We start from the raw sequence: 23,869 nt of genomic DNA, 5'->3' as shown, positions 1-23,869 counted from the left end.
TGCATAAGTATTTTCTAATCCTAGCATCTTCCAAGCTTTTCTCTTTGCAGCCATTAAACCCCAGTAGGGAGGTTATGAAAAAGTAGTAAGTTATGAGGTTTTAGTTCTCCTTTTTCATACATTGTTATTACAGTATGGAAAAAACAATCTTTTAAATATTCTAATGAAACATAATTATATTTTGTTATGCCTCTTTTTCCATTAGTGACATTGATTTCTACCTTCTAGAATTCTTGAAGAGTTTTCTGAAACATGATGTTTCAATTATCTTCAACCATATTAAAAAATAAAAGTAATTTTCAGAAAAAATAAAAGGTGCCCAAATTACAGTAAATCTGTACAAATGACCCAAGCAAACATCTGCATTTCAATATATAGTTTTGGTTCTATATAACAGAAATATGTATGTTTGTGTATTTACATGTATGTATATGTATGTCTCTATATAACAGAAACATATATGTGTATAAATTTATTTTTATAGGTGAAGGTGATACCACACCTACAATAGTCAATTTAGACCGTAAGTAATCTTTTAAAATTATAGTTTATTTGACTCTCTATGTGTCAGAAATGATGTCATAATTTTCTTCATGGAAAAATTGCACTATATTAACTTCTATCCTAAAAATAAGTTAATCTATTTGTTTTTATTAATTTTTCTGTAAAAGAGGTTACAAAGGCAACTACATACTGAATATCAAAATTCAATTCTCAGAAAATATAGGATGTTATATTTAACTTTGAAAAGAGCATTTCTCTTGTTTGTCATTTTGGACAAAATGTATGTAATGGATTTTCACCATCCTTTAAATTAAATCAGGATGCTAAAGTTAGAAAGAATAAAATCAGAAGGTCGGAAAATTATTTAGGGTGTCTATCCTACTTTATCTTTAAGGCTCTTTAAATGATCCACTAGGTAAAAGATGATACAAACTGAGAGGTTCAGTGAATCCTCAATTTAAGAAAATCTTTGGAGCTGCTTGTTTTTGATTTTCACATACTTCTTGAGCCGAAGGCAGATACTCAAGTGTTTTGACTTAAGAGACCACCTCCTGTGTCCCAGGCTGAAGAAACAAATGGAAATTTTAGACCATGCACAGGAGTAGAAAGGATAAGGCAAGGAATATGGAGGAGGGTCAGGAAAAAGTTGACTCCAAAGAATTTGGTATTGTGTCATTTGGATATAATGATTTGGACATAACAATTATGTCATCTGGATATAATTTCAGTAAATACAATGTTGGTAAGCTGTTTCAAAATGGCTCTATATTCTTAACATAAAAATTCAGGAGTAATAAAAAAATAAATACTTTTTTTATTGAGACTATTGATTTCCACTGACATTTAGAAATAACTGTTGTAAATACAATTGTTTCATTTTATATTGAGATTTGTGAAAGAAATACAATTAGTGTTAGTCTTGAAGAGCCTATACTCAGTGCTTGGTGAGCAAAATCATTGTCACTGTGGAAATACCTAGAGTTAATTCATTTTTCTATGTTGCTTGTCTCCTTAGATAAGCATAGCAAACATTTTAGGCCTGCTTTGACACTCCAGTCTTAATACTTACCTTCTTTCCCCCCAAATGTACTGACAAAATTACAGTAGTTACATTTCTTTAATTACCATTGCTTTTAAGAAACTGAGAGGCATTGATTATTTCAAAATGTTTTATTAAAATGTTATTTATCTTTGGTCCTCTTTTTAGATCCTGTAATATCTTGTGCCAAAACAAAGCAATTACGAGTTGTAAATGGAATTCCAACGCGAACTAATGTAGGATGGATGGTTAGTTTGAAATACAGGTAATTATTAATAGACACAAATCGTATGTGTTTGGATTATTTGCAAAAGTCATATTTCCAACAAGATGGTTGTAAGCACCCATTTGAGTGGGACACAAGAAGAGACTGACCACATTCTGCTTGCTGAACATCCCTGGATTTTACAATATGTGCCTTCAGAGATAGTGCCTTTTTAAATGTTCATGAGGTCCCATATGTGATGACACTGTCTCTGATTACAAGTGATGCTTCAGAGTGTTTGAGAAAACACAACTACACAGAGAAACTACTTATACCTTAATATCACTGTAATAGTTGTAATACACATGTAATTATTTCTCCTAATCTAGGATATTATGACTTGACTTTCTAACACACTCATGCATAATCGTACCAGAAATTTTACATTTGCTTTTAATTTCTATTTTTTCATTGTAATTCAAATGAAAATAACAATAATTTTAAGTTCTAGAATATTTTATCATTTTTTAAAAAATGACATGCTATACTGATAGTATGGTATATCAACCTATATTGATAGTTGACTAGCCCTGCTATTATACTGTTCAGTATGGATAAAAAAATTCTCGTTGTCTATGTCTCAATGCTCTTGAGAATCAAAGATATGTTCTCAGTAATATCACTTTGCACAATATATTCCTATACAAAAATTAAGATTAGTAATTATGTTTGAAGAATTAAATATTGAAAATAGGAGTTAAGTTAAAATCTGATCTTACAAATTCCTATATACTACATATATTACGCCATATAGTAATCAGAATGTTAAAGTATCTTTGTTTCTGTCTCTACTGCAAACTCATCATACAACTTAACCCCAAATACACCTGAATTCAAACCACATTATCCCTTGTTTTAAAGATACCCCATGTTTTTCCCTCCAAACCTTTAAGCTATTGTTCCCACTAAATGTTGTAGCTTTCTTTCTCCATATTTTGTGCCTGCAAAAGCCTTCTCATTCTTCAAATACTAACTCAAATATCTGCTCTATTTGGTGACCCTTTTTGTTCCTTTACCTCTAACTTCCTAGAGTAGAGAAAGAAAGTACATCTTTTGCTACAATTAAACTCCACAGTGACCTTTAGAATAAAGACAACTTGAAATTTTGGATTTTATGAATAAGCCAATTCTTAAGAAGCACGGAGTTTATATCCTTTTATATAAACATACATAAGACTTTAGACACCAGGTAGAAGATGGTCTAAACTTCTTTTAATATATGCTTCTTGCAAGGAGAAACCCATCAAATTTTACAAATATTTATGTCGGTAATTATGGTGTAGCTGTCCTAGGTGTGTAGTACTGAAACAGAATTGTGAAACTCACCAGAATATTACAGCCAGTTATGAAATATAAAGATTTAATGAAAGCTGCCAACTTTGGGGGAAGAGTGTTTCATTTTATTTGTGAAAGAAAATGTTCCAGGAATCCATATATCTGAATGAATAAGTGATTCTTTGCAAATCTCATGACTCTAGGGAAAAAAAAAAAAAAAGCATATACTTCTAAATTTTTTATTACCCACGGGAGAATGTATAAGAATACTCCTTTGGAAGTCTCCATCCTTTGAGGAGCAGGTGAAACTCTTTTACATCAGATTAGAGTAGTATAAACTTTTAGATAAGTATATTTTTCTTTTAAATCCAAGTCCTCAGTAAAAACAGCTGGTTAGTTATTCTTCCAAAACACTTACTGAGAGGAACAGAAATTAAAACTCGATATATAATCTCATCCTCCTCTGTGGTACAGGCCGTAAATAATTGTGGTCTTAGTCTGGGAAACTTCTATTACCCTCTGAAGCACTGAACATCTGTACTCTTTGGAAATGTAAAATTGTGAAAAGTTGTGCTTTTTCCATTTCTCTGCCAAAAAATAATACATCTACAGATTTAGGATATGATCAAACAAATGTACTAGTATTTTATATTCTCTACAAATATTTTATAATTTCCTAGATGATACATTTACAAAATTGCTTTAATTTTATAAACGAAATTTTATATTGCTTCTTTTAAGCTGAACAAATTTACTCAAACTCAGCGATGTTCTAAGTTAATGTATCAAAAATAAATAATGGTAATTAAGAAGGGAATAGTGTATAAATATGTATTGCTACCATCAGATAGTTTTCATAGTTTATGTAAAAACTCAGATTCGCATTTTTATAATCAGACACTGAATTTAAAACCATGTTGTTTTTGTTGTTCTTTTGTGATTTTTTTTTGTTTATTCTAACTATTCTATTTTTTTTTTAAATGATTTTGTTTTATTTATTTGAGAGAGAGAGAGAGAGAGAGCATGAGAGGAGAGAGAGATCAGCGGGAGAAGCAGACTCCCCACTGAGCAGGGAGTCCGATGTGGGACTCGATCCCAGGACTCCAGGATCATGACCTGAGCCGAAGGCAGTTGCTTAACCAACTGAGCCACCCAGGCACCCCTAACTATTCTATTTTTGTAGTACATACTTGCTCTCCCAAGGATAGAGACACACACATGTGAACGTGCGTGTTGGAAATGGATGTTGGTGTGTAGTGACAGGGCTCCTTATACAAAAATAAAGTTGATTTCCTAAAATCGTAATCACATTATAAAAAAATGCTAATGCTACAATCACAAATATCATCCTTTCAGTCAAAGGATTACTCACTTTATTCTAGTTGAGTTAATTTCTACATTTTTCTCCCAAATGCACTTATTTTTTAACAAACAGAGCCATAGGTTTTGCATTAATTGGCAGGCACCCTTTCCACACAGATGTTACTTGTTTCTCTTTTCTGTTTCTCATAGAAATAAACATATCTGTGGAGGATCATTGATAAAGGAAAGTTGGATTCTTACCGCAAGACAATGTTTCCCTTCTCGGTAAGTGTTTCTGAAACCAATATTTGTTTTGAGCACTTAAAAATATGTCGGGCTTCCATTTAGCTTTCAGGCTTAGAATGTGTATTCATGTAACAGATTCAGCCACAAGGGATGAATAAATTAATTTCTTTCTTTAGATTTAGTTTACAAAGCCTCCTTTGATGTAATGGATATTTACGACTGGATACTCCTGCTCCATTCTTTCCACAATTGGCATTACTCTCATTTGGGGGTTAATTTTGCTAGAATTATGTAAATAACTTTTCCTCAACTTCTTCCTTGCATGCTGTATGGGTAGGCAGACATCCTGGGAATAATTTTTAATGAGAATTAGCCTAAGGAAAGTTAGGGAGGGAGCATTTGTTAGCTCACTTCCTGATTCTCATCAAGGTCACTGATTTTGTTAGTATAAATTTTTAATCCTAATTGACAAATCAAACATATACCAAGTTAAGAAGGAAAATCTGCAGAAAATTATAATTCATGTAATGTGCTTTACCTGAAAATTTTTCAAATATGATTTACTCTTAAGCCTAATCAAAAGGTTTTCTTTTTTCTTAAATAGCTGTTTCAAAATTGAGCAGTTTAAAGGCTCTTTTTGCTTCTGTGTGCTTGTAGCATTCAGAATCTCCATAACAAATGTGTTGCTCTTTATTATGCTTTGATTCAAATTTTAAATTTAGGTTATTTATCTGCCCTTATAAACTGAAATAATAATATGTGTGAACAATATCACCCAGTTTAAAATTATATTTTACATTTTAATTTTTTACTTAGAAACAAAGACTTGAAAGATTATGAAGCTTGGCTTGGGATTCATGATGTCCATGGAAAAGGAGATGAGAAACGCAAACAGGTTCTAAATGTTTCCCAGCTGGTATACGGGCCTGAAGGATCAGATCTGGTATTACTGAAGCTTGCTAGGTTAGTTGCTTGAGACTGTTTTGCATTTTTAAGCTACAGTGGAATTCGTGAAGCTTTTTCTTCAGCTATGTGGCTATTCTCTCTTTTATGTAAACATATTATAAAAGCTTGTCATATGTCCTGTGTGTGTGTGTGTGTGTATAGAGAAAAAGAGAGTCATCTTCAAAATTTTCAAAAATTAATAAATGAAGTTTGACCAACAGTCTGATCAGCCTGCTCTAAAATCAAAACTTAGTGAATAATCATTTGATAACTTTAATAGTTAAAATAATGAATAAAAAATGCAGTTACCATTTAGCAAGTAATATTAGCAAGGAAGTGACTCATTTCTCTGCTACCTACTCTTACCTCTACTACATACATTGTATATTAGACATTCTCTTTTTCTTAAGAAATAAGACTGTTTATTCTCTCTTAATCTCATATTAAAAATTAACACCAAATTTTAATTTGTTAATCTTGTGTTGAATTCAATCAAAGATATTTACCATTGTATTTTCTATTTTCAGGCCTGCTGTCCTGGATGATTTTGTTAGTACAATCGATTTACCTAATTATGGATGCACCATTCCTGAAAAAACCACTTGCAGTGTTTATGGCTGGGGGTATACTGGATGTAAGCTATTTTTAAAAGGATAAGGCAATATCATACTTATTTTATTTAAAACAATTCTAACTGTACATTTTTTATCCCATTCTAGCCATCAGCTTTGATGGTCTGTTACGAGTAGCACATCTCTATATTATGGGAAATGAGAAATGCAGCCAATACCATCAAGGGAAGGTGACTCTGAATGAATCTGAAATATGTGCTGGAGCTGAAAACATTGCCTCGGGACCATGTGAGGTAAAAAGAGCATTTTTTAAAAATTAAGAAGTATATAATAAATATCATAGCTACTTATGTTTCTTTTGTGTGTGTGTTTGGTCCACTTTTCTCAAATAAAAATCATTCTCTACTAATAAAGAGAATTTGGGAAAGATAACTCCCTTCGTTATCCTTGTACACTTATTTTAAATAAACAGTAAGAAAATCCATATTTCATTATCGGCAAGCTGTAATGATATTGGTCTCTCAGAAAGGCAATAAACTAATACAACCAGAACTCTAGGGGAAAGCTGTTCAAATTAAAAGTATCCAATATGAAAAAAAAAAAAAGTATCCAATATGCAGTTTGATACAATAGCTTGCATTTTTCTAATGTTTTCTAAAGTTATCAGATCTTCCCAAATTCTGCCTAAATGAACTCTATGTCTGGTTTTAAACTTTTAAATGTGTTTTTGGTTAAGCCAGTGTGTGTGCGCTTGTGCGTGTGTGTGGTTTAAACGAATTCTATTTTAAAAAACCAAAAGGTCGAAGTTGGTGACTTTAAGAGCTTGAACATTTTCATTTGTTAGGCAACTGTTTTTTTCAACTTGGCAGTATTCCAAATTTTATTTTACATAGACAAGCTGTTAAACCATTATTCTACATGTTTTTTTAATATTTTAAATTGTATCTATGTTATTTTATGCACATTTTGTGCTTTTAAAATTATTTCTGAAGTTGAGAACTTTTTTTTTACATTTTTATTCAAAATTTTAATTCCATTATGGTTAACATTAAGTGTTATATCAGTTTATGCTATACAATATAGTGATTCAAAAATTCAACACATTACTCAAGGCTCATCATGTAATCTTAATCCCCTTCACCTATTTCACCTCCCTCTACTCTGGTAACCATCAGTATGCTCTCTATTGTTAAGATTCTGGGTGTTTTTGTTTTGTTTTGTTTTGTTTTTTGGTTTGTCTTTTTTTCTTTGTTGTGTTTCCTAAATTGTACATATGAGTGAAATTATATGGTATTTGTCTTTCTCTGACTCACTTATTTCACTTAGCATTATACTCTAGATTCATCCTTGTTGCTGCAAAGTAAGATTTCTTTCTTTTTTATGGCTGAGTAATATTTCTGTGTGTGTGTGTGTGTGTGTGTGTGTGTGTGTGTATCAGATCTTCATTATCCATTTGTCTATTGATGGACACTTGAGCTGCTTCCATAATTTGGCTATTGTAAGTAATGCTACAATAAACAGGGGTGCATATACCTTTTTGAATTACTGTTTTCATATTTCTAGAGTGAATACCTTGTAGTGGAATTACTGGATCATACAGTAGTTCTATTTTTAATTTTTTGAGGAACCTCCCTACTGTCTTTCACAGTAGTTATACCAGTTGGCATTCCCACCAATAGGGCAAGAGGTTTCCTTGTTTTTCCACATCCTGGCCAATACTTGCTGTTTCTAGTGTTTTTAATTTTAGTCATTCTAACAGGTATGAGATAATATCTTGTGGTTTTGATCTGCATTTCCCTGATGTTAAGTGATGTTGAGCATCTTTTCATGTGTCTCTTGGCCATCTGTGTATTTTTGAAGAAATGTTTTTTCTTATCTTCTGACCATTTTTCAATTGGATTATTTATTTTTTGGGTGTTGATTTATATAAGCTTTATATATTTTGGGTGTTAACCCTTCATCAGATATGTCATTTGCAAATATTCTCTCCCATTCATTAGGTAGCCTTTTAGTTTGTTGACTGTTTCTTTCACTGTGCAAAGGCTTTTTATTTTGATGTTTGATGTAGTCCCAGTAATTTATATTTTGCTTTTGTTTCCCTTACCTCAAGAGACATAGCTAGAAAAAATGACTTATGGCTTATTTCAGAGAAATTATTGCCTGTGCTCTCTTCTATGATTTTAGTGCTTTCAAGTCTCACATTTATGTCCTTAATCCATTTTGAATTTATTTTTGTGTATGGTGTAAAAAGTGGTCCAGTTTCATTCTTTTGCCTGTAGTCAGTTTTCCAAACACCATTTGTTGAAGAGACTGTCGTTTTCCCATTACATCTTCTTTCCTCCTTTGCCGAAGTTTAATTGACTATATAATTGTGGGTTTATTTCTGAATTTTCTATTTCATTCCATTGATCTATGTGTCTGTTGTTTGCCAGTACCATACAGTTTTGATTATGACAGCTTTGTAGTATATCTTAAAATCTAGGATTGTGATACCTCCAGTTTCATTCTTCTTTTTCAATTGTTTTGCCCATTCAGGGTATTTTGTGGTTCCATACAAATTCGATTGGTTGTTTTTTCTAGTTCTGTGAAAAATGGTGTTGGTATTTTGATAGGGATTGCATTAAATCTGTAGATTGCTCTGTGTAGCATGGACATTTTAACAATATTTGTTCTCTCAGTCCATGAACATGGACTGTCATTCCCTTTCTTTGAGTTATCTTCAATTTCTTTCGTCATTGTTTTACAGTTTTCAGAACACAGGTCTTTCACTACCTTGGTTAAGTTAATTTCTAGGTATTTCATTATCTTTGGTGCAATCGTAAATGGGATTGTTTTCTTAATTTCTCTTTCTGCTACTTCATTATTTGTATATGGAAATGCATTAGATTTCTTTTTTTTAAATTTAATTTTATTTTTTCAGTGTTCCAAGATTCATTGTTTATGTACCACACCCAGTACTCCATGCAATATGTGCCCTCCATAATACCCACCAAGGGCTCACCTAACCCCCCATCCCCCTCTCCTCCAAAACCCTCAGTTTGTTTCTCAGAGTCCACAGTCTCTTATGGTTCATCTCCCCCTCCGATTTTCCCCACTTCACTTTTCCTTTCCTTCTCCTAATAACCTCCATGTTATTCCTTATGTTCCACAAGTAAGTGAAACCATATGATAATTGACTTTCACTGCTTGACTTATTTCACTCAACATAATCTCCTCCAGTCCCATCCATGTTGATACAAAAGTTGAGTATTCATCCTTTCTGATAGCTGTGTTATATTCCATTGTATACGTAGACCATATCTTCTTTATCCAGTCGTCTGTTGAAGGGCATCTTGGTTCTTTCCACAGTTTGGTGACTGTGGCTATTGCTGCTATGAACATGGGGGTACAGATGGCCCTTCTTTTCACTACATCTGTATCGTTGGGGTAAATACCCAGTAATGCAATTGCAGGGTCATAGGGTAGCTCTATTTTTAATTTCTTAAGGAATCTCCACTGTTTTCCAAAGTGGCTGCACCAGCTTGTATTCCCACAAACAGTGTAAGAGGGTTCCCCTTCCTCCACATCCTCTCCAACAGTTGTTGCTTCCTGTCTTGTTAATCTTTGCCATTCTAACTGGTGTAAGGTGGTATCTCAGTGTGGTTTTGATTTAAATTTCCCTGATGGCTAATGATGGTGAACATATTTTCATGTGTCTGCTAGCCATTTTTATGTCTTCTTTGGAGAAGTGTCTGTTCATGTCTTCTGCCCATTTTTTGACATGATTATCTATTCTGTGTGTGTTGAATTTGAGGAGTTCTTTATAGATCTTGGATATCAGCCCTTTGTCTGTAGTGTCATTCGCAAACATCTTCTCCCATTCTGTGGGTTGCCTCTGTTTTGCTGACTGTTTCCTTTTCTGTGCAGAAGCTTTTTATCTTGATGAAGTCCCAAAATGACAAAATATAGCACTCTTTCCTGATTAAAATGCTTCAAAGTATAGGGATAGAGGGAAGATTCCTCAGCTTCATAAAATCCATCTATGAAAACCCCACAGTGAATATCATTCTCAATGGGGAAAAGCTGACAGTCTTCCCTTTGAGATCAGGAACATGACAAGGATCCCTACTCTCGCCACTGTTGTTCAACATACTACTAGAAGTCCTAGCAACAGCAATCAGACAACAAAAGAAATAAAAGGTATTCAATTTGGCAAAGAAGAAGTCAAACTCTCTCTTCGCTGATGACATGGTACTTTATATGGAAAACCCAAAAGAAACCACTCCCAAACTACTAGAACTCATAAAGCAATGAGTGTGGCAGTAATGTGGCAGGATACAAAATCAATGCATAGAAATCAGTTGCTTTCTTATACACTAACAATGAAAATATAGAAAGGGAAATTAGAGAATGGATTCCATTTACTATAGCATCAAGAACCATAAGATACCTGGGAATAAACCTAACCAAAGAGGTAAAGGAGGAGCTACAAAACACCATGAAAGAATTCAAAGAAGACACAAAGAATGGAAAAACATTCCATGTTCATGGATTGGAAGAATAAACATTGTTAAAACGTCTATACTGCCCAGAGCAATCTATACCTTCGATGCCATCCCGATGAAAATTCCACTGGCATTTCTCAAAGTGCTGGAACAAACAATCCTAAAATTTGTATGGAACCAGAAGAGACCCCAAATTGCTAAGAAAATGTTGAAGAAGAAAAATAAAGCTGGGGGCATCATGTTGCCTGATTTCAAGCTTTACTACAAAGCTGTGATCACCAAGACATCATGGTACTAGCAAAAAAAACAGACACATAGACTAATGGAACAGGGTAGAGACACCAGATATGGACCCTCAACTCTATGGTCAAATAATCTTTGACAAAGCAGGAAAAAAATATCCAGCAGAAAAAAGACAGTCTCTCCAATAAATGGTGGTGGGAAAATTGGACAGCTATGTATAGAAGAATGAAACTCGACCATTCTCTTATACCATACACAAAGACAGACTCACAATGGATGAAAGGTGTCAACATGAGACAGGAATCCATCAAAATCCTAGAGGAGAACATAGGCAGTAACCTCTTCGGCATTAGATCTCTATACATTGATTTTGTATCCTGTGACCTCACTAAATTCATTTATCAGATCTAGTAGTTTCTTAGTGGAGTTTTTAGGGTTTTCTATGTAGAATATCACATCATCTGCGAATAGTGAAAATTTGACTGCTTCCTTGCTTATTTGGATGCCTTTTTCTTTCTTGTGTCTGATTGCTGTGGCTAGGACTTCCAGTACTATGTTAAGTAACAGTGGTGAGAGGGGACATCCCTGTCTTGTTCCCAACAATATAGGAAAAGCTTCAGTTTTTCCCCAGTGAGGATGATAATAGCTATGGATTTTTCATAGATAGCCTTTATGATGTTGAGGCAGGTTCCTACCAAACCCATTTTGTGGAAGGTTTTTTTAAAAAATCATGAATAGATGTTGTACTTTGTCAAATGCTTTTTCTGTATCTATTGAAATAATCATGGTTTTTATCCATTCTCTTATTCATATGATGTATTATGTTGATTGATTTGCAAATATTGAATCACTCTTATATCCCAGGAATAAATCTGTCATGGTGAATGATTTTTAAATGTATTGTTGGGTTTGGTTTGTTAATACTTTGATGAGGATTTCTGCATCTATGTTCATCAGAGATATTGGCCTGTACTCTTTTTCTGTAGCATCTTTATCTGGTTTTGATATCAAGGTAATGCTGACTTCATAGAATGAATTTGAAAGCTTTTCTTCCTCTTCTATTTGTTGGAATTGTTTGAGAATAAATATTAATTCTTTTTTAAATGTTTGGTGGAATTCACCTGAGAAGCCTTCTGGTCCCAGACTTTTGTTTGTTGAGAGTTTTTTTTTATTACTGATTTAATTTCATTGGTGGTAATTGGTCTGTTTTCAAATTTTCTAGTTTCTCCTGATTCAGTTTTGGAAATTTATATGTTTCTAGGAATTTATCCATTTCTTCTAGGTTGTCCAATTTGTTGGCATATAATTTTTTGTAATATTCTCTTATAATTGTATTTCTGTATTGTCAGATGTTATATCTCCTCTTCATTTCTGATTTTATTTGAGTCTTCCTTCTGTCTCTCTTTCTCTATGATGAGTCTGGCTAAAGATTCATTGATTTTGTTAGTCTTTCCAAAGATCCAGCTTCTAGTTTCATTGATCTGCTCTATTGTGTGCTTAGTTTCTATTTTTTTTTTCTCCCCTAACCTTTATAATTCCTTGGGTCTGGGTTTTGTTTACTCTTTGTATAGCTCCTTTAGGTATAAGGTTAGGTTGTTTACTTGAGATTTTTCTTGCTTCATGAAGTAGGCCTGGATTGCTATAAATTTCCCTTTTGTAACAGCTTCTGCTGCATCCCAAAGATTTTTGACCACTGTGTTTTCATATTCATTTGTCTCCATGTTTGTTTTTTTTTAATTTCATCTTTGATTTTTTGGTTGTTTAGCAGCATGTTATTTAACCTAAATATATTTGTGGTCTTCCCAGATTTTTTTCTTGTGGTTGATTTCTAGTTTTATAGTGTTGTGGTTGGAAAAGATGCATGATACAACTTCAATCTTTTTGAATTTGTTGAGACTTGCCTTGTGGCCTTATATGTGATCTATTCTGGAGAATGTCACATGTGCAATTGACTTCTGCTGTTTTAGAATGAAATTTTCTGAATATATCTGTAAAATCCATCTGGTCCATTGTATCATTCAAAGCCACTGTTTCTTTGTTGATGTTCTGTTTGGATGATTTATCCATTGATGTAAGTGGAGTCTTAAAGTTTTCCTACTATTGTTGCATTACTATAAATTACTTCCTTTATGTTTGTTATTAGCTGCTTTATGTATTAGGGTGCTCCCATGTTAGGTACATAAAAATCTACAATTTTTTATGATGCTTTGTTAGACACCATACAGTACCTCCTTTGTTTTTGATTTAGTGTTTCATGATTCATTGTTTGTATGAATGGAGCACCCAGTGCTCCATGCAATTGTTCTATCTTCTTATTGGATTCATCCCTGTATGGTTATATAGTGTCCTTCTTTATCTCTTGTTACAGTCTTTGTTTTAAAGTCTATTTTGTATGATATAAGTATTCCTATCCCTGGCTTTCTTTTCACTTCCATTTGCATGATAAATGCTTTTCCATCCATTTATTTCCAATCTCCATATGTCTTTAGGTCTAATATGATTCTCCTCTAGGCAGCATACACAAGGGTCTTGCTTTTTTATCCATTCTGTCACCTTATGTCTTTTGATTGGAGTGATTAGATGTATTTTGAATATAAGAGACACAGTCTCCAAGCCTAGGAGCTTTGGAGTTGGGGAATACTATGTGAGATAAGATATGGAATGAGTTCAATAAAAAGTGAAATCTCTTTTGACATGTAGGAAAATAAATATGGAGCATAAATACGTATTTCCATGCATGTGCTATATATATTGGTCTGAGATTCTATTCCTGAAAAAAATACATTTCATAAGTTAAAGAGTCTTAAAAACTGCTTTAAAATGACATAGTTAGGGGTCACCTGGATGGCTCAGTGGGTTAAACCTCTGCCTTCGGCTCGGGTCATGATCTCAGGGTCCTGGGATCGAGCCCCACATCGGGCTCTCTGCTCAGCAGGGAGCCTGCTTCCCTTTCTCTCTCTGCCTGCCGCTCTGCCTACTTGCGATCTCTCTCTGTCAAATAAATAAATCTTTGAAAAAAAAATAAATAAAATGACGTAGTTAGAAACAGATTGTGTATAACCACTTTCAGGTATGATGTTTTCCCAGTAAATCAGTATTACTTCATTCATTATTAGAACTGAAAATTTGCTGGAAGAATGATTGATTAATTGATTGATTTCTTACTTAGCTACCTACTTACACTAAGAGCCCTTTAAATACAAAGCTTTGAGCTCAACCCAATCTTTAAGATCATTTAAGAATCTATGCACTTATCCAGTCCTACTGTCATTACTAAAAATGCTTTGACAACTGATCATCAGGAATAGCCTACAATATGATTTATCATTTATACATTGTTAGATTTCTAACTTTAGCATTGAATTATTTATTGCAGTATCATGTATTCGTTATTTTTATCCATACTGGCAAGATAATTTTAAATTGATTCTGCCACTTCTCAAAAATGCATTTATGTTTTTTTAATCACTTATATTTAAAAGGTAATATAATCCTTGAAGCCACTGAAATCTAAACACTTGAAGAAGACCTCCCAGATGTTTGTATAATAGCAATAGGATCACATTTGGTGAAAGTCTGCCAAAGTGAATTGCTTTAAAGAGTTTGTATCAGTAATCATTGCTGTATTTTTTTTTAAATCAGATTTATTAACTTATGTGTCATAATTTATATGTCTCTTAGAATAACTTATTTTCCCTTACTGTTTTATTTCCTGTTACACCCCCATCTTGATTTCCCCATCATACAATGTTGACAATGCTCTTCTTTTTTTTTTTTAAGATTTCATTTATTTATTTGACAGACAGAGATCACAAGTAGGCAGAGATGCAGGCAGGGGTGGGGCAGGCTCCCTGCTGAGCAGAGAGCCCTATGCAGGACTCGATTCTAGGACCCTGAGATCATGACCTGAGCCAAAAGCAGAGGCTTAACCCACTGAGCCACCCAGGCGTCCTGATAGTGCTCTTCTTTACATGTGTTACAGAAGTAAATCCTATAGTAGTTTCATTTTCATTGATCACATCACTGTTAGGAGAAAATTAAGGTTGTCTCAAACACTCTTCTTCACAAAAGGATGCCAAAAGTCAGTCACTGCAATCTTAGAAGGCTACATGGTGCATGAAAATGATGCAGCGTATTTGTAATGATTATATATAATAATATGCATTAGTGTATACATGTTTATAAAAATATACACACAAATCAATCTATCAATCTATTCATATTTCATCTATCGTCTATCTGTGTGTGATGATAAAACAAGGTAACCATATAAAAAAATGTCATGAAATTAGGAGCTACCTTCTACAAAAGGGGGTATGAGACAAAAAAAATACATAAATATAATTACGTTAACTACAAATACAACAGTAAATTCAGGAATATTCTTTCCTTATGCCCCCAAACATAATTTCCAAACAGTAAATAGAATTATTTTATCAATTATGATTTATATTTAATTTTCTAAAAATTTTTTGGGGACAAGATTAAAGGAAGGAAAGCAAAAAGCTTCAGAATAAGGGAAATTTTGATGCAATTTAATAGTTAAAACTGTATGATTATAGGTGGAGTACAAAAGTTCTTATATTTTTTGCATTTTCTAAATTGTCTATATTGAACATATTTTGAACATCAGAGGAAAATAAAAATAAATATAAAGCCTACCTTATAAATAGCTATCTTTTATTTTGTGTTAATGTATCTGCATTCAACAAAGAAAAAACATTTTAAAAGATGAGTGGATTGGGAGGGAGACAAACCATAAGTGACTCTTAATCTCACAAAACAAACTGAGGGTTGCTCGGGGGAAGGCGGGGAGGGAGGGGGGGGTGGGGTTATGGACATTGGGGAGGGTATGTGCTAATGTGAGTGCTGTGAAGTGTGTAAACCTGGCGATTCACAGACCTGTACCCCTGGGGATAAAAATATATTATATGTTTATAAAAAATAAAATTAAAAAAAAAAGATGAGTGGATATTTTGTATAAGACAAGTCATTCTTTTTTATGTATTTTAAATAATTAATTAACTAAATTGAGAAAGAGAGAGAGAGTGTGTGTGTGCAAGCAGGAGGAGAAGCAAAGGGAGAGGTACAAGCAGACTCCATGCTGAGTGTGGAGACTGATGTGGGGCTTGATCCCATGACCCTGAGATCACAACCTGAGCTGAAATCAAGAGCCAACCCAGGCACCCCTAGAGAAGTCATTCTTTTTTTTTTTTTTTTTGTTAAATTTTTATTTATTTGACAGAGAAAGATCACAAGTAGGCAGAGAAACAGAGAAGCAGGCAGAGAGAGAGAGAGAGGAGGAAGCAGGCTCCCCGCCAAGCAGAGAGCCCGATGTGGGACTCGATCCCAGGACCCTGAGATCATGACCTGAGCTGAAGGCAGAGGCTTAACCCACTGAGCCATTAGGTGCCCCTAGATAAGTCATTATTAAAGGAATACTCCACATGACAGAACACTTTGAACTTCTGTACTTCTCTCAGTCTGACTTGGGTAATTCAATAAAAAGATGACCAATGGCCTAGTACATCTATTTATGTCTTCATATCTCAGTTGCAGCTATTCCTTTTTTGTATATGTGTATATTTGAGATCTAAATCTGTATAGGAAATATTAATGAACTATTAATTTTTATTTCTAGAATAATACTTTTTGGTTGTTTTTATTGTTGCATGTCTTCTTCCTAGGGAGATTATGGTGGCCCACTTGTTTGTGAACAACATAAAATGAGAATGGTTCTTGGTGTCATTGTTCCTGGTCGTGGATGTGCCATTCCAAATCGTCCTGGCATTTTTGTCCGAGTAGCATATTATGCAAAATGGATACACAAAATTATATTAACTTATAAGATACCACAGTCATAGCTGATGGAATTTTGTCTGAAGCTTCAATCAATAGAATTCTATTTTACATGAAGATTTCGGAGAACATGGAATTAAAATGTCACTTAAAGCAATCCTAAGACAACTACTTGAGTGTCATGTTTGTTAAGATACTCATTAATATTTATGGGTGTTTTCTGTTGTTTTGTTTGTCAGTGTTATTTTGTAAATGTTGAAGTGAATTAAGGTACATGCAAGTGTAGTAACATATCTCCTGAAGATACTTGAATGGATTAAAAACTGCAAAGGTATAATTGCTAGATGATAAAAGATTTATGGAAAAGTTCAATTAATCTCTCTACGCTGCTTTCCAAGGTTAGTTTATGAATAAACTGTAAGTTAAACATTATTTTAACCTCACGAAGACAATTTATACCTTTGTCCTTAACTTGTAACTCTATATTAAATTATATTACCTTTCATATGTCATACATTATATTTCATTCATTTCTCTTCACTGTGTACCCTCTAATACTGGTCCATATGCTTCCTACAAAATCATGTGCCCAACTATGCAGACCTGGGTACACATGTGCATGCACTAGAGTTCAAATCATGGTATATCTAATGTAACCTCTAAATATTCTGAAAGTGTGTTCCTGTAGTTTTTCCTTAAGAGAAAAAGAGAAATTTATAAAGACCAGTAGAAATTTCAAGGAAAGGAGAAAGAAAGAAGTGACCAACTCATTCTGTATATGTAATCTGCAGATGACCTCTCTACTGGTTGACATTTAAGGTGTGGGCATGACCCACAAAGTTAAGTAACACCTAATCTATGTGTTTAACTGTATTTATCATCCTAGTCATTGTGTAGTTTCTAATTCTTAAAGGGAAGAGGGTTATGTGTATTAGTATTATTTCTTTCTTTTAAATTTAGGGACCCTTATTTATGCAAAATATTTTTAGATCTACTTTCCTAAAGTATTTTCCTTATTATTCTTAGGTAATTGTCTAACTGAAGCTTAAAAAAGTACTTAAGTAGGTTAATTCTAAGACTTGCTGCTGTGATTGGCTTGTAGCTCATCTTCTTTAAATTTTTAAAAATTATTTCAGAGGAAAATTTCCATGTTTCCAAAGATTTGTAAATAGACTTTCATCAAACTAGGAATTAAAGTATATATTGAAGAAAAAAAACAGGATACATATCTCAACCTAAAAGTTTTTTAGCCTAATGAAACTTCACTCAAGTAAAGGAAAAAAAAAATGTAAAAGGAAAGGAAAGGAACTAGCTTGTCTAAACTGACTTCAATTATTTTCTAAAGGGGAGTTAATCTGCAGAATGAAATATTTTATGAAAATTTCTCCATTTTATCTTATTTCATTTTACATAAATCTTTCAAATGCCAAGGGGAATATTCGTTCAAATTTTGTATTGTCTCATAATGCAAAAATATCATATTTGTTATTGTATTTGGCATGATCAACTAAAAATCCTGTATTTGTCAAGAAATGAGACAAGGTCTAATAGGATAGGCTGTGAATTTTCACAAAATCACCTTGTACAAATTTAAAAATAATTTTTTGAGTGATTCCAATCCAGTATTCCCATTTTTCTAATTTGTTTCTCTTGAATGATATCAATTAAGACCAGAGATCCAAACAATGCTCAACGCTTCATAGGACACTGTTCAATCTTGAGTAAAACGCTCTTAAATTTACTTGAAAGTTTAGTCCAGAGAGTACAGCAGAGCAAATCCAGAAATAACTATTCAAATCCAGAATATCTATCCAAATTGTGCCATACAAATTGAACATATTATAATAAAATATGTTTTGATATCAAGAAACAGTGAAAGTAAAGAAAGATCTAAAAAGTGGTCAGTCCACATTATCTTCTTTGATTATATTTTTCTTTCCTTATGTGATATATCATTTTAATAAAAACACTAGAAATTTCAAAGGTATATTGTCCCCAAATTAAAGAACTTTTCAGTTTTTTTCTCGAAATGGTAAAATTTGATTAAATCATATATTAATGATATTTGTAAAACATTTATGAAATTCTAATATATCTAAATACTCACATTTTAAGATATTTCTTTCTTGTCTTTTTTCTAAATTTCCATGGAAAGAGAAATAGGAATAGATACAAGATGCAGCTAACTTTTTAGATATTTTGAACTCAATGTTTTCCATTCTATTTCCATTTTATAAATGTTTTCCATTTATTTCATTTTATTAAAACATACCACCAATAAAACATCAGACATGGTGCACAAAGCAGTCCTAGCTTTGAAAAGTTCCCTTTGTAATAAGAGGAGATCAGTACACTTGACAGTAAAAGCAAGATGAACAAGATCCATGCAATTTTAGGTGGTAAGACAATGAATAATCATGTCATTTTTCTCTGGAGAAAAATACTATTTCCTGATCATTCTTTTCTTAATAAATGACAAGAAATGAAAACTACAACTTATCCAAAATCCATTGTATTTTGAGTAATGGACAAACAGATCTTTTAATCTAGAAGTTTCAATGTTATTTTTTGTTTGGGCTGTTTGAATAATGGTTATGTGCTGTTGTAATTGTGGACATTTTCTTATGTCTGCCAGGAATAGTAACATAAAATTAAAATATTTGTCATAATGCCTCTGCCGTGCAGAAGGGATGATAATCCTTTTGTATACTTCTTTAATTTTATTGTAAAATATGTAATGAGTTTTACCTATTTGCTGTGGGCAGGTCCTCAGTAAAATGGTTTATATTGAGTCAGTCTCTAGCATTAATAGGCTCTTGCTTGCTATCTAAGTGTTTCAAACTATGGGAAATGTGAGACACTGGAAGGCAAGAAAAATAAACAATAATGGCATGTGATAGCAAAATTGTATTTCACTTATTCCTGTGAATATTTCTTGTTGGTACCAATGGTACTATACAAAGTGAATGTTATAGCCACAACATTCTCTTAGGGAAAAAAAAAAAAAAAAAAAAAGCACTGTCAAGAAGTAAGAAACTGTTGTCAGCATTTTGTTCTTGTTTTTAAATATTTTCTTTCTTTTTTAAAAGAGATACTAGTACTGCAATATAGAAATCATGAGGTAAAGAATTTTAATAAACTCTCATACTAAAAAAATTTAAATTGATAGTAAATCAAGTTTCCACATATCACATTTAATTTTACCCCATATTTATAGACAAACTCATTTGAATGATAAAGTTAACTTGAATAAAAAGACATAGTCTATGTGTAAATACTTTACACAATGAAGTTCAAAAAGAAGTTCTCCTTCAATGTTCAACTGAGTTTCATACTAAGAATTTACTAATACAAAAAAAAAGTTAAAATTTTCTGGTCCCCCAAACCTTGACAGTGTAAATTTAAGTAGGTTCATTTCCATTTGCACAGAAAGTTTCTGTCTTTAGGAAACTGAAAATGGAATACTGTGGATGTTATGACTGTTTGTCTTGGTGTAAATAGGAAATTGATAAGCTGCCTATAGAGTGGTATAGCTGGATGCTTACCCAAAAAGGGAACACTGTGGTTATGACTTGTATATAAAGTTTCTGTAGTTAATAAAGTTGCTATTTTTATAACCATGATTATATTATTGTTATTAATAATAATAAAAATATTTTATCAAAATGCTTCCTTTCTCTTATTAAAGTTATCTACATGGACATGTTTGAATCTGCTCTAGGACTTAATGCAGAAAACAACAAGGATCATACTGACAGAAATTACATATACTTTGTTGCAAGAAATACTAGAACTAAGACAAATAGCCATTATTTTTTTCCAGCTTCTATCCATGGCATTATCAGTGGTCTTCGCTAAACCATTAATCTCCATGCACTTTGATTTCTCCCACTGTAATATACAATTATTTAGTTCTTTTCGTATTTGCTAGAATGGTGCTGTGATATAACTTGCTAATATAGGCAAAATATTGTCATGAAGGATCATCTAAATTCCCTTACCATTACCACTATGTATCACAAAAGTAATTGTAAATGATCCAATTAATCAATTAATCAATCTATACCTCTTTAAAATAATCATTAAATTCAGAATAAATGTGAATCCAACAGACTCACCTAATTCAAATTGAAAGCAAGCTTGGAAGAACAAATTATTAATTGATCTAACCCAACAGAACTCTATAACACTATTGATTATTTCAAGTTATATTGTCTCTTCCCCAAAAAAGTTGCACTATTAATTTTCTGGCATAGATACCTATCTCGGTTGATGATTAATATATCTAACTCTAGACCTTTGATAGTATCTTCTCTTCCTAATGATTATTATCTAAGTAGAATAAATGCATTTATTCAGTTATGGTATCTATATTTCTGGTAGCAGTATCAAAGAATTTTTAAATACATATATTGATGATTTTTCTAAATTTTCTCTTTTTCTTCTTTTTTTAAAGGACTCTATTCCATTCTAAACATATAGTCTGCTGTTTTAAGTCGAATACTCCAGGAAAGGTTCTCTAAGAGATGGTATTTGAGCAGGCATGAAAGAGCAAGCTAGGTAAATATGGGGTCTAATAAATAAAACTTAGACAATATTTTTGTTGGTTTCTTATTATAGTTTATTTATTTATTCTTATAAATTGTAATGCTTTAATTACCCCATTTGTCAAAGTCCTGAATAGAATCAACTAAGTTTGCATTCCCTCAAAGTTTTAGTCCAGAAGTTTCATTGCTATTCTATTTCACTATTTTCTGACACAGGCACCAGCCTTAATCTATACAACCCTAAAAGTGCTTTCTATGTCATTTTACCAAATTGAAACCCTTTCATTAAAATCCAGATTAAAAGTGTTATACTACACAGTCTATATCTATCTATCTATCTATCTATCTGGTTCTTTATATTTACAAATATCTCAACTGCATGTGTTGCTTAGGAGAGCCAAAATTTAAAAGTAACTTCAATATAAAAAGAATATTTGTAGTAATTTGGTTAAAGTTTATAGTCCTATGAAGAATATGTTATTGCCTGAAGCACATCTAAGCAAGACAGAAAATGCTGAGCAAAGGAAATAATTCAAAAGAAGTGTGTGATTATAGATTATATATATATTATTTTATGCTTTTAAAAAAGATAGAGAAGAACATCAAAACAAAACAAAACCTATCAGTCTGACCTAATAGCTAATTCCAAACTGACTTTGGGCCCTCATTTCTCTCAAATACTCCTGAACACCAGTCATTTTATTTTCATTATTTTATTTCACTTCATAAATGTCTTCACTTTTAAACTTCATGCCATGGGACACCTGGGTGGCTCAGTAAGTTAAGCCTCTATCTTTAACTCAGGTCATGATCCCAGGGATCTGGGATCCAGTCCCAGGAAGGGCTCCCTGCTCAGTATGGAGCCTGCTTCTCCCTCTCCCTCTGCCACTCACCCTGCTTGTGCCCACCCCCCCCAAATAAATAAATAAAATCTTTAAAAAAGAGTAAACGTCATGCCTGTGTTCAAACATTCCTTGTGAATACCAAGCTTCTCTTTAATACCCTCAGCCTTTAAATGTCACATAATTTCTCTTGGGAATCCATCCTCAACACCTTTTATCTAGAAGTCATTACTTTTCCAGCTCTAGGCTGGGTTTGCTGATGGTTCCTTTCCATTTGTTATCAGAGTCTTCCTATGACTGCATGAGATTTATTTTGTTTTGTTTTGTTTTATTCTGTTTTGTTTTTAAAGATTTTATTTATTTATTTGTCAGAGAGAGAGAGAGAGAGAGAGTGAGCGCACGCATAAGCAGGCAGAGTGGCAGACAGAGGAGGAGAGAGAAGCAGGCTCCCTGCAGAGCAAGGAGCCCAATGTGGGACTCTCTCCCAGGACCCTGGGACCATGGCCCAAGCCAAAGGCAGCGGCTTAACTGACTGAGCCACCCAGGCGTCCCTATTCGGTTTTGTTTTTAACGTGCAAACTGCCTCCACCCAGTTTGAGCTGCTCGGAGACATAAGCAATGTCTTGTTATTAATATTTGTATATTCTTTATTTTGCACAGTGGTTCACCTGCTATGATACTCTATGGATATTTTACAATTATTAGTATTCTATAAACCACCCTTTTTTTGAAGGTTTATCAGTATTACACAGAGATGTGCAATTTTTGTAAAAATTAGGCAAATCTCAGTAAGGATTAAGAATTTTAGGGTTTCATATTTAGATTTGAATTAGTAAGTGGGACTATTTTTCAATGGTCTATTGTATTTTACACACCAGAGCACACAGTTGGAAAAAAGAGGAGTTGTTAAATCTGAAGAGTATTATACCTTTATATTTGTAAATGTGGTCATTAAAAGTAAAAATGGAGAAGTAGATTGTAGCTTGCTAATGAATGGAGGTGTTTACTTCATACAGCCTGATACAGTTTTGATTATGTCCGTGAATGTTTCTGCATCTGAGTTTCTTCCACAGAGCATCGATGTCATAACATTGAGGGGGAAAGGATTGTATCAATGATTGCAAAAATATTCTGAGGCAACAATAATCTACTTATTACATATGTGCAAATATGCCATCTGCTATGCATCAAGAAGTTTCACAATATTGTTACTTAATTAACAAAAGGTTTTCATTTGATGAATTTTCCTAATGGAGAGAAATCAACTTGGAGAACACAGTACAATGAAATGAAGTAAGGAAAAGGCAGATGGATTTTCATATTTTTCATATATTTTTGAAGCTTTACAAAGATATTGTCCAGTTTTCAGGACTCTGATTTTTTTAAAGTGGCTAAAATTCAAATGCAGCGATAGTTTAGAAGATAGGACTATACCCTAAAACAGACTTTATAGTCTATAAAAGAAAAATAATGAAAATTTGATACTATGAAATGATAAAAGTGATTAAGAATCTTTAGAGGAGAGAGGAAAAGGTGCACTTTGGTTGTTTAAAGAGTCCTTCCAGTTAAGAGAGTAAGAATTTAGGGAAATAAGATTGATGTTTCAGTCAGGTAGTTTATGTACTAAGCAGAACCTTCTCATTCATGAACTCATGGAAGCTCTTACTCTGGATATTTCTTAAAATCTTCAATGACTCAGGTAAGCTTTACCCAAACTGGTCTCTTGGAATACTGTTTTGCAGGACACTTTAAAGCTGTAATGGAGACAAAATGGGGCTTGAATAACTTTTAGAGATGCTGGGATAC

The 23,869-nt window shown here is 33.0% G+C and overlaps 1 protein-coding gene across 2 annotated transcripts in view; it reads left to right on the top strand.

The window, feature by feature from the left end:
• Positions 1–17,891, top strand: part of LOC111155271 (hepatocyte growth factor) — a 75,621-nt gene extending 57,730 nt beyond the window's left edge. The window contains exons 12-18 of one of the 2 annotated variants that reach the window (XM_022515396.1): positions 485–523; positions 1,712–1,808; positions 4,596–4,670; positions 5,448–5,594; positions 6,104–6,210; positions 6,296–6,441; positions 16,563–17,891. In XM_022515396.1, the coding sequence (XP_022371104.1) occupies positions 485–523; positions 1,712–1,808; positions 4,596–4,670; positions 5,448–5,594; positions 6,104–6,210; positions 6,296–6,441; positions 16,563–16,739 (788 nt within the window). In that variant the 3' untranslated portion in view covers positions 16,740–17,891. The remainder of the gene's footprint in view (positions 1–484; positions 524–1,711; positions 1,809–4,595; positions 4,671–5,447; positions 5,595–6,103; positions 6,211–6,295; positions 6,442–16,562) is intronic. The other variant, XM_022515397.1, reaches the window with a different exon arrangement.
• The last annotated feature ends 5,978 nt before the right edge of the window (positions 17,892–23,869 follow it).

This window comes from Enhydra lutris, unplaced genomic scaffold (genome assembly GCF_002288905.1).
Source record: "Enhydra lutris kenyoni isolate GAN:26980312 unplaced genomic scaffold, ASM228890v2 scaffoldscaffold40, whole genome shotgun sequence".
In the NCBI taxonomy this organism is placed as follows: Eukaryota; Metazoa; Chordata; class Mammalia; order Carnivora; family Mustelidae; genus Enhydra; species Enhydra lutris.
The sequence above is the reverse complement of the archived record's forward strand: the minus strand, read 5'-3'. Positions and strand labels throughout refer to the sequence as shown.